Consider the following 11,623-nt stretch of genomic DNA (forward strand, 5'->3'; position numbering starts at 1 on the left):
AATTGAAGCAACTAATTTGTTATTCAGAATATTTCAAGTAAGAATAATTATGTTCTTCCAATTTAGAAATGGATGCTTTGAGAGAAAACAGTCATTTTCAAAAAATACTTACAATCTGAGAGAGCAGGAGTGTTGGCAATGTGGGAGACTTATTGTTTCATCTGAGAGTATGCACAGTTCTCCAACACATGTCGTGGTGTAAGGGGAGCATGCATCAAAATGTGCTATCTCACTTGCTCAACCTAAAACAGAGAGAGAAACGAATGTGTATATAAGTAAGAGAGATCGACTGCTACAGCATCATTTGTGTTAAGTGTATTGTATCTTTTTACTAAAAGATAATAAGTTTACATTCTGCATACCTCTTAAATTAGTTTTACCATTTTTTGAAGACTTTCAAAGAATAATTATAAACTTGAAACAAGAACTTGTCTTATTAAGATCACCAACCGATCTTAATTGCATCGAGTCGACAGAAGCAACAAATGTAAATGTGAAAATTACAAAACTTCAATGGAGAATTCCCTATATTACTTTAGAAGATCAGGTAAGGTTGACATTTTTGAAACTTCTAGACACTGACACACCTCTGAAGCTAAGTTTCCGTCATTGGGAGATTTCAGAATTAACAAATTTACAAAATAGCACTGTTCATTCTTGGGCTGTAAAAACTGCATCTCATCTTGACACACCAAAGTATGTTGTGTTGGCATTTCAGACAGATCATAAGAATAAAATTAATAAATCAATCTTGGAGTTTGATAGTTGCAATTTTCAGAATGCAAAAGTATACTTGAACTCTGAGTATTTTCCTTATGAAAACCTCCTCAGAAAACAAGAATTGATGTACCATATGTTTTTGGATTTCGCACCCATGTACTATAACCATAGTATCAATAGTGAGCTCGGTACAGAGATTGATTTTGACACATTTCGTACTAAAACACCTCTAATTGTAATCGATTGTTCACACTAATCTTCCCATTTGAAATCATCCACAGATATTTGAATAGATATGGAATTTAATGCTGCTGTACCATCAAATACTTCCACTTATTGCATTTTAATCATTGATTGTATCATGGTGTATACTCCTCATACTTCCATGGTGAAGAAAGTATTCTGATATTAATAATTATAATATAATTATATGAATATATAATATAATTGTATACTATATATAATATAATATAATATATATATAATATAATTAATAATATAATAATAAAATGTTCTGATATTAATAATTGCAAGATCAAAACATATTCTATTGGGATCCAATGTGACCTTCATGGAGATGAGTTCTTATATTTCGATTTGGATGTAGTACTCCTAAACCATAGGGGGAGAATGGAGGACAAAGGAGGAGGAGGAAGAGGAGAACCGATGACAAAGGAGGATGATGACAAAACAGAAGTCATCAAACAGGAGGTGGAGGAGAAGGAAGAAACTCTTCCTTGTAAAAAATTTGCAACAGTCGACCTACATTGGTTCAAACAGGATTCTAGTAGAATTATTGTCAAGGAAGTTGGCATTGTTGATTATCAGAATAGCTATGATGTGTTGCATTTCAAGTCTCCATTTGCTAAGTCAGAATTCAGTGTTAAATATCGTAATGAAGCAACATGGGTGGAACGTTATTATCACAAAATATGCTGGGGAGATGGAGATTTAAATTTTCCAGATGGATTATTGCAAAGGATTCTGAAAAAATCTACACAAAAGGTACAGAGAAAGCAAAGTCTTTAAGAAGACTACACAAAAACGTTTGTTGCTTACCGGATGAAATTGAAAAGCCAAATTTTATGAATTTCACAAGTTCATGGTGTTATGATACATGTAAAATTCATTAGAACATGCTGAGAGGGAGGTGTGCACTATCTAGCACACATCATTATAATTCACTGATGCTGAAAAATATGGATTTAACTCCTAATTTTATGTGTGAGAACAATAGAATGCTTAGCATGAAAAAATGTGAATTCTATTCAAATTCAGAGAAGAAAAACTTTGCACATCATAGCTTCTTTTATAATGGATAAGAAATTCAGTGTGTTTATTGTATGCAAGCGCTGAGATATCATACAGCTTGTGTATGTTGCATTGGCTCACCAATCAATTTCTCTATATTAATACCTTCATATACATAGATTCTTCATTCAACCGTCATGAATCTGTGCAAGTGGATGCAACCTGACACTGAATTGGAAACGAGGTTAGAACAGTGTCTCAATTGGTACAATGCTTGTGAAAGTGCAATTAATCAATCGAGTAGTGAAAATTATACTACGTGGTAGGTCCAGAAAGTAAGTTCCATTTGGTAATAAAATTCAATTGTGTGCAGATACAGGAAAGTTATTTATTGCACAAAATTATACAACTCTTAAACTACTTTTCCACATAACTACCGAAATTTTGCAGACATTTGTCATAGTGTGACACAAGTTTTTGTATGCCTTCTTCATAGAATTTTGCCGCCTGTGTCTTCAACCAGTTGGAAACAGTTTCTTTCAGCTCGTCGTTTTCAACTTGTCAAAATTCCAGTTTTCCGGTAACAATTTCATGCATTAGTGATCGTGAAATTTGGGAAATTCCATAGAGAGAGCACTAATTGTAAACCTTCGGTTTTCATGGATCTTGTCATCAATCATGTGAACCAGTTCTTCTGTAACCAAAGATGGACGCCCACTTCGTTCTTCATCAAGCACATCACTACATCCGTCATTGAACTGACAGACCCATCTTCTCACCATCGAATCAATCATTGCACTTTGTCCATAACCATCGCAAATTTGCTGATAAATTTCACTTGGTTCCACTTTCCTTGCATTCAGAAAATGAATCACAGACCTGATTTCACAAGCGGCGGGATTTTCAATCAACACTGACATTGTAAACAAGCACAACAAAACGTATGTGGCTGACAGCGATCTTCAAATAGTGCACGTTTCTTCTCCTTGATACAGAGTTCTACCGCACATGTGCGGAACTGCGATCGCAGCCCTGCACCAGATATAAATTGAAACTGAACTTACTTTCTGGATGTGCTATCGTATTGCAAAACAACTGAAAGACATTTTTCTATGTACTGTAAATTTATCTTTGCTATTATCGACCTCATAAACTGTGTGTTGCTAAGCTAATTAAAATTGAAGAGGAAGTTTTGAATAATGAAGTATGTAAATATGACTGATTTCCAATGTGGGTACAACATCTGGTTTTAATTACTCAGTAATGGTCTGTTGGTTGAACTGTAAAGATCTCACACACATTGAAACTCACAGGGTTGATTCTGAGAGTGTGCAGTGCAGCGTGTAGACATGTGCATTAATTAGTGTCTTGTGCTTTTTTATTACCACGACAGCTGCAAAGATGCTGGGATGTTATAGCTTTTCAAAGTTCAAGAAACTATCACGTCTCTTGATGTCAATTTCATTTAATGAATTTGATCTGATTGTGAAGAATATTAAATTTTCAACAGGTGATCAGGTGAGTGATCTACCAATAACAAAAACAGAGAATCTCCACTTCCCAATTTCATCTGAGATTTTTGAATTAGTTGATATACTAGAAACTGGCCACATACATTATGGTTGTTCAAATAATGATGAATCATTAGCTATTGTTAATAATTCTAATGATCTCTGGAAATGTTCATATGACATTGCAGACAAAAAATGTGAAAGAACATAGATCAATCTGTAGAGAGGGTTCCCCTTAGTGATAAATGCCTGACCCATAACTGATGTGTGTATATTTGGTTATGCCAGCTCTTTCTAATTATACAGGGTGATTCATAATTATGGTAAAATATTTCAATATGTGATAGTAGAGGTAAAAATGAGAAAAAAAGTTCATATAAACATATATCCATAAACGCTTCATTAGCGAGCTATACAGGGTGAAAGATTTTGCCTGGAATTCGGTTCCTCTGGTGAAATACACCAATTCTGAATTGTTTGGGGACTAGTTTTTGAAAAACTTATGCTGGATTCATATGGAAAAATATCTAAAAAATTTGATAAAACTAGTCTGGAAGCTGTAGTGTGAGTAGTTTTTGAGAAAAAAGTTGAAATATGCAAAACATCTGAGTAGAAAAACACAGACTTCTACGTTTGATGCCCAATAACTTTCTCTAATGACCAGTAAACAAATAATTTTATGCAATAAAAATTGTAGAGAATTTAATTCTGAAAAGAATTATGTAAGCTGTGTGAACTGAATTAAAATAAAAGTTGAATAAAATGTATTCTTATGCAGTACATTACACCACAAAAATTTGCTGTTTTATGAGGAGAGAACTAATAACTCATAAGTTGTGGCTGATTGCAAATAAAATATTCGGTTTTTTATGAAAAGTTTTTTATATGATAGTAGCATATATAAATGACATTAAACTTATACCAAAAGACTAGTAGATTATGCCATCAAGCCTGGGAGGAAGCTCGAACAGAAGTAGATGATCTCCTATGATTCCTGCCCAAATTTTTACTGAAAACTGATGTTGTGGAAGATTAGGATTGATGGCATGAGGATTCTCAGCTGCCCAAATATGTTGGTTGTGGACGTTAACAATAGCTGTTCTTGTAAAGTGTGCCTCGTTGGTAAATAAAACGGTTGTTAAAAAGTTTGGGTGAACAAGTTTTACTAAAAACCATTGGCAAATACCAGCACAGGGAATACCGTGATGAAAATTCATCATGAAATTCCTGAAAAATATAATTTCTTGCATGATAAAATATAATAATTGATTTTATTAAATGAGAATGAACATTTGATATTACCTCGATAAACCTGTGTCAGCTACCATCTATAGAAGGCACAAGATTGAAGGAACAATCCCATATCTGAAGATAATGGACAATCTGAAGATAAGTCATTGCCTGATATAACTACTAAGAGAGATAGAAATGAGTGATAGGTTTCAGAAATAAATCGTCAATGGTCTTGTTAAGAATAGCCTACACTTGGGGATTCATCAAACAATGACCATTGTTTGAATAAAACAAGACAGCTCTGCATAGTACAGTCCGTCCAAGAAGTGTAACCTAACCATCTTGTTTTGGAAGTGTCAGAGATTCGATGTGTCTGAGTTTGCCATTTCTGTATGAATGTAAAAGTGTCCGGTTTTGGCGCCTAATGCACACGCCAATTCCAGACTCTTTCAAAACAGTCTTCCCCTGTCACTGGCTTACGGTGTCGATTAATGAGATGTCACTGTTCACTCCTATCAGGTTCTGGGTGTGTCTGAGGACTAAGGTGGTGCGTACCCAGTTAGAAACATCAGTAAATGAACCAAGTGTTTCATCCATGAATGTGTAGGAATTCTTGATTCCAATTAAGTTTTACGGTTAACTAACCAAGATTTTGAAGGTTTCACAATCTGGCAACACTGTAATTCATCCAACAGTGATGTTATTAGAATTATTATTCTTAAGAGATGGCAAAAAAGTGAGGTTATGTTATTGAAGCGGTGACTATTCATTACACATGTGCCATAAAAATGTTGTGTCTGTCGCCAGTGTCGTGCTATCTGCAAATGAACCAGATCAAAAACTAACCTCAAAAATCAGGATGTAATTTTGAATGCCAATATCAGCTGAATACTCAATTCTATTTTATCAACGGATGAAATTCATTCATATATTTAGCTCATACTTTGAATTCTGTAGTTCTTTACCAAAAACTGATTTTGGAAGACAGCTATCAGTAGCTACCTAATCAGCATTAGTTGGATTTAATTCCCTGTGAATGACCTGTTGAAATTTTTTTATGTCTATTAGTTTAATCGGCATTATTGCTTGAAATTTCTTTTTTGTGCAACCGAAATGCATCAGTTAATTTTGAATGCCAATATCAGCTAAATACTAATTTATATTTTATTAACAGATGAAATTCATTCATATATTTAGCTCATACTTTGAATTCTGTAGTTCTTTACCAAGAACTGATTTTGGAAGAAAGCTTTCAGAAGATAGCTACCTAATCTGCATTAGTTGGATTTAATTCCCCGAGAATGGCCTGTAAAAATTTTTTATGTCGATTAGTCTAATCGGTGCTAAAATTTTTTTTTGTACAACCAAAATGCATAGGTTAGCGCTAATCTCAATTGAAGTATAGCATTTTATCACAATTAAACGTTAACCAACGTACGTGCAACTGGGGGAAAGTTTGTGAAAATGAAAATATTTATTAATTATTAAGATTGGTGAATTTAGCAGTAGATGTTGGCTTCATCGACTTTCAGTATGAATATACAATGGGCCATGTCTATTCTATAACTGGTCTAAGGTATATTCAAGTCGATGAAGCCAACATCTACTGCCATATCTCTAAATTGTGATGTCAGCATCTGATAGAAATTTTTCTGTAGAGTTTGTTTACATTGTATTCCATGGCAGATTGTGTCTATTTCAGCGGGAGCGCAGCTGGAGTTTATCATTTCAATGAATAATAATATTTATATCCTTCTGAAATAGACACAATCTGAAAGTTTTCTATCCCATGATGATGTCACAATTTGGAGATATGGCAGTAGATGTTGGCTACAGAGGCTAGACTTCCCAGCATGTCTATCCTATAAAACTGGTCTAAGTGTTTACTAAATATTTGAGCACAGTAGACATACAATATGGAAACTTGGCTAGTACCCTGATGAAAAAATCCGCCATCTTGTTAGGAAGCGCCACATTGTAATAGTATTGATGGTAGGTTTGGATCACTTTAATGATCCGGATCAATTGATCTCAGTAGGGTATTTGTGCCGATTGAGCATCAATTTAACATCAAGGTCAAGGTCAAGGTCGAATTCAAGGTCAAGGTCAAGGTTGAGAGATGTTATCTCAACCACCACCCCGCACCGACTGAATTCTCTGTTGGAATGAGCACTGTATTTATAGACCAGGGAGGAGATGTTTACAGCAAGAATTTCTATTAAACACTGAGGAAAATATTTTTATTAGGGGGGGCGTGGCCTAATTCAATTCCCTCCCCCACACCCCTAAAAGGTGTGGCCTAATTAAATTTCCCCCCCCTTCCTAAGATGTGTGGCCTAATACCATTATTATTTCCCACTAGGTATACAACCAAAAGTCAAATTCAAGTCAAATTCAAGGTCAAATTCAAGGTCAAATTCAAGGTCAAGGTCAAGGTCAATGATGATCCCCACTTGTATGAAAATGTGAACCTAGTTTTTTTATTACAAAAATAATGAAGAACCTGTTGATGTTATAAAAAAATACAGGAATAACTTTTTTTAGTAAATTTAATAACAAATCAATAAACATATCATTTATCAAGATATAATGAATATTAAGTGAGATATGACATCTTTAGTGATTGGAGATCTCAGATTTCTTCAAGCAGAGATGGGAGATTGGAGATTAACAAAGATTTGATACTGTATGAATGAATCAATAAATATATACATGTTGAAAAAATGTACTTAATAAAAATGATCAAGAAGAAAATACCATTGTTGAAGAAAATAAAACGGAAGAAGGTTGTGTCTGGATCTGGAATAATCGGATCTATATTGAACAAAGCAATTGACTTACTACCTGTTGAACTTTATATCCCTGGCTACAATTTTTGTGGCCCTGGCACAAAACTTGAAAAAAGATTGAAGAGAGGTGATAAAGGAATAAATAAACTTGATGATGCATGCCGGAACATGATATAGCTTATAGCAATCCTAATCAGAATAGAACAGAAGCTGATAAGAAACTAGCTGCCCTGGCTTGGGAAAGAGTCAAATCACCTGATGCTAGCCTTGGAGAGCGCTCATCAGCATACTTGGTAACAAACTTATTGAATGCCAAGACTAAATTTGGTGGTGGGTTGTTTCTGAGACCCTACAAAGGGTGTGGGTTGTTTCTGAAACCCTACAAAGGGTGTGAGTTGCAAAAGAATAAGAATAAAACAATAAAGAAGAAGGTGAATCAGAAGAGGATACAAGAGACATTGAGGAAAATTCTAAAAAAAAACACCATTCACAAACATTGAAATAATAGATTATGCAAGAAAGCTTGAATTACCACTACGAGGTGTCTACATGAGAGATAGTCTACCAGAAATACCACTCAAAGATCTAGAAATTGGTGTAATCAATTTGGATGATGAAAGCAGTACAGGAAGTCATTGGACATGTTATATTAAATGTAACAATACATGTGACTATTTCGATAGTTTTGGAAATTTGAGTCCTCCACTTGAATTTATGGCTTATATGAAAGATATAAAAATACATTACAACTATAAGAAGTATCAAGAAATCGATGACAATTCAATAGTATGTGGTCATTTATGTTTATTGTGGTTGTATAAAAAATATGTTCTCATTAACAGCAAATCAAAATCCACTGGTAAGTGATATTTTCCCACCAGTACAACTGGAAACATCTAGCAAATATGAAGTAGCCCTAATAGATCTATATACATACAATACAATTCCAAATATTGAAAACAATATCAATGATAAGTTTAGCTATAATGGAAAACAAGTGAAAATACCAGTAGGGTCATATGAATTGGATGATATAGTAGATTATATACGAAATAAATTATCTCTTACAAGTGGTCAACTGAAAATCAAAGCTAATAATAATACACTACAGTGTGAGTTATATGCAGATAGAGAAATTGATATCAGTATGAAAGATAGTGTTGCTCCAATTCTTGGATTCCAACACATGAAGCTAGAAGCTAATAAATGGCACATATCTACAAAACCAGTTCACATTATGCGTGTGAATAGCATCAGAGTAGAATGTAATATTGCAAAAGGATCTCATGATAATGGTAGTGAAGGTCACATACTGTATGAGTTCTATACAACTGTACCACCAGGTTTCAAAATAATTGTATCTCCAAAAACTGTAGTGTACCTACCAATCAATACAAACCGAATAGATCACATTCGTGTAAAACTAATAGATCAAAATAATGAATTGATCAATTTCCGAGGAGAAACTATAACTGTTCGTTTACATGTAAGAAAATCACCAACTATATAAAATAATGTTGATATTCTCAAGTAGTGGAAATAATAATAATACAATGATAAATCAACATAAACTCACACCCAAAAATGTTGAACTATTACAAAGATTAGGATTTATTGTATATAATAAAAATAAGAATAGAAATAATTATAATGTCTCATCCAAAAGATATGAATACTATTGATACAATATTCAATGTCTCAGAAAAACCAAACTTTGATGAGAGTATAACAAAGTTTGAATATCATACACACACTCCTTATGCATCTCAAACATTCAACCACAATGATGAAATACGTATAAATTTGAATCAACAAGATGTCTATACACTACCCAGTAAAAGTTTCCTTCTAATTGAAGGACAAGTTGAGGTTAAGAAAGCAGATGATACTAAAACTGAAAATTATTCACTAATTAATAATGGAGTAGCTTATTTATTTGATGAAATCAGATATGAACTTGGTGGTGTGGAAGTTGATCGTACACGTAATCTTGGTATTACAACTACAATGAAAAATCTTCTAAGTGAAACAGCACTCAATACAAAAGTGTGGGAGAATGCAGGATGGAAATTGGATGGATGGAATAAAATTGACAAATTCAGTTTTTGTATACCTTTGGAGATGTGGTTGGGTGTAATGGAAGACTACAAGAAAGTTATATTGAATGTTCGTCAGGAAATTATTCTATTAAGATCTTCAACAGATGCAGATGCAGTGACTACCACTGATGGAGCTACAGTTAAAATTAATATTACAAAGATACAATGGAAAGTACCCTATATACATGTTTCTGACCACATTCGGCTTGATTTGTTGAACCTATCACATACAGATAAACCAATTAATTTACCTTTTAGATCATGGCAGATACATGAGTATCCAACACTTCCTCAAACTACTACTCATCAATGGACAGTTAAAACAGCTTCACAAATGGAGAAGCCTAGATTTATTATTCTAGGCTTTCAAACTGATAAGAAAAATAAACTGAGTGCAAACAAGTCATGTTTTGATCTATGTAAACTGCACAATGTTCGTCTCTATTTGAATGCACAATACTTCCCCTATGACAATATAATGGGAAGCAAACACTTGCTCTATCATATGTTTAGTAGCTTCCCACATGCTTACTATCCACATAATAACAGTAACAATCTTACTTCAATATCATATAATACATTCATTGAAAAGGCTGCACTAATAGTAATAGATTGCAGTCGTCAAAATGAATTGTTGAAATCTGGTGCACTAGATGTTAAACTTACATTTGAAACTAATGAAAATATACCTGATAAAACCTCTGCCTACTGTCTAATTCTTTATGATAATGTGTATGAATACACACCATTGAGTGGTATGGTTAGGAAAGTAATGTAGAAGATTACAATAATTATAAAACCTTATAATTGAGAATTAATTACAGCATCAAAGTGGAAAATTTGTCATAAAAATTAATAGAGAGAATAATTAATTTTAAGCCTCTACAAGGTTTTAATATTATAACTGAAGAAATACAGGAATAATTGATAATTCTAAATATTTTTTTACAAATACACACCTACCTACCTACCAACCTACCTATCAACCTACCTACCAACCTACCTACCAACCTACCTACCAACCTACCTACCTACCTACCTACCTACCTACCTACCTACCTAGCTAGATAGTGATCTCACCCTTTTGGTAGCAGCATGCTCATCATCACACCTCCTTTTACTGTTCTGAATATCTTTATGTCCCCAAGCCAATGTATTTATACAATCATTTCTTATGAATCTTTTATCATCATAGGGCCTAAGAGCAACCTTCTCCTGGTTTTCAGTTGTGACAATATGTAGTTTACTTACAATATGTACAGATTTTATTGTATGCTCAACACCTTCAAACAAACATTTTTTGTACAACTTGAATTGTAATTGGTTTCTTTGAGCACTCTTTGGAACACCCTTAGCCACCTTCTTTTCTTCACAGTTAGAGAATATAAATGAGTACATTTTGGCTTGTAATCCTATAAATTCAGTTATAATTCTGCCACCATTCTCATCTTTGAATTTACCAATTACTTTTTTATTCTCCTCATTATAACATGGGTGATTTTTAGGAAAGTTTGATGTGTCAAATAAATGTTTATATTTCCTAATATCTTCATAAATATCTTCAGTCTGTATCACATACATAAAACTATCAGTATCAGACATCAAAACTTCACATTTGTCTTTGAATATATTCTTGATTTGATTGTAATGGAAATCGTACATAACATTTTTGCTGTGTTCCAATATTACAGCACCAACAAAAATTGGTTTGTTCAATACAACTTTAATTTTATTCAAGCACACACCAGTAACATTCTCATTATATGGAAACCAATTTTTTACTCGTGGCTTGGAGATGATTCTGTCTAGTTTCTCTTCATCCATTACAATTTCAAAGTCTGTATGGTTTTTAACATTCATGAGAGTGCGGCCATAACAACTATTATTAATCAACTTGTAAAGGGTTCGATCAAATTCATTATCTGCTACTGTCCTTAATTGTGTATTCATATCAATGAAAGGTTTCATCCATCTACTTTGTTCAAATTTTATACCTCTGTGTACTTTTTTCAACACCATA

General features: G+C 33.4%; 1 protein-coding gene across 1 annotated transcript in view; it reads left to right on the forward strand.

Moving 5' to 3' along the window:
- The first annotated feature begins 1,350 nt into the window (after nucleotides 1–1,350).
- The window catches only part of LOC120354656, a 29,113-nt gene continuing 18,840 nt past the window's right edge, over nucleotides 1,351–11,623 (forward strand). Inside the window, exons 1-2 of the mRNA XM_039442037.1 lie at nucleotides 1,351–1,459; nucleotides 3,482–3,489. Coding sequence (XP_039297971.1) covers nucleotides 1,351–1,459; nucleotides 3,482–3,489 — 117 coding nt within the window. The remainder of the gene's footprint in view (nucleotides 1,460–3,481; nucleotides 3,490–11,623) is intronic.

Source organism: Nilaparvata lugens, chromosome X (assembly GCF_014356525.2).
Source record: "Nilaparvata lugens isolate BPH chromosome X, ASM1435652v1, whole genome shotgun sequence".
Lineage (NCBI taxonomy): Eukaryota > Metazoa > Arthropoda > Insecta > Hemiptera > Delphacidae > Nilaparvata > Nilaparvata lugens.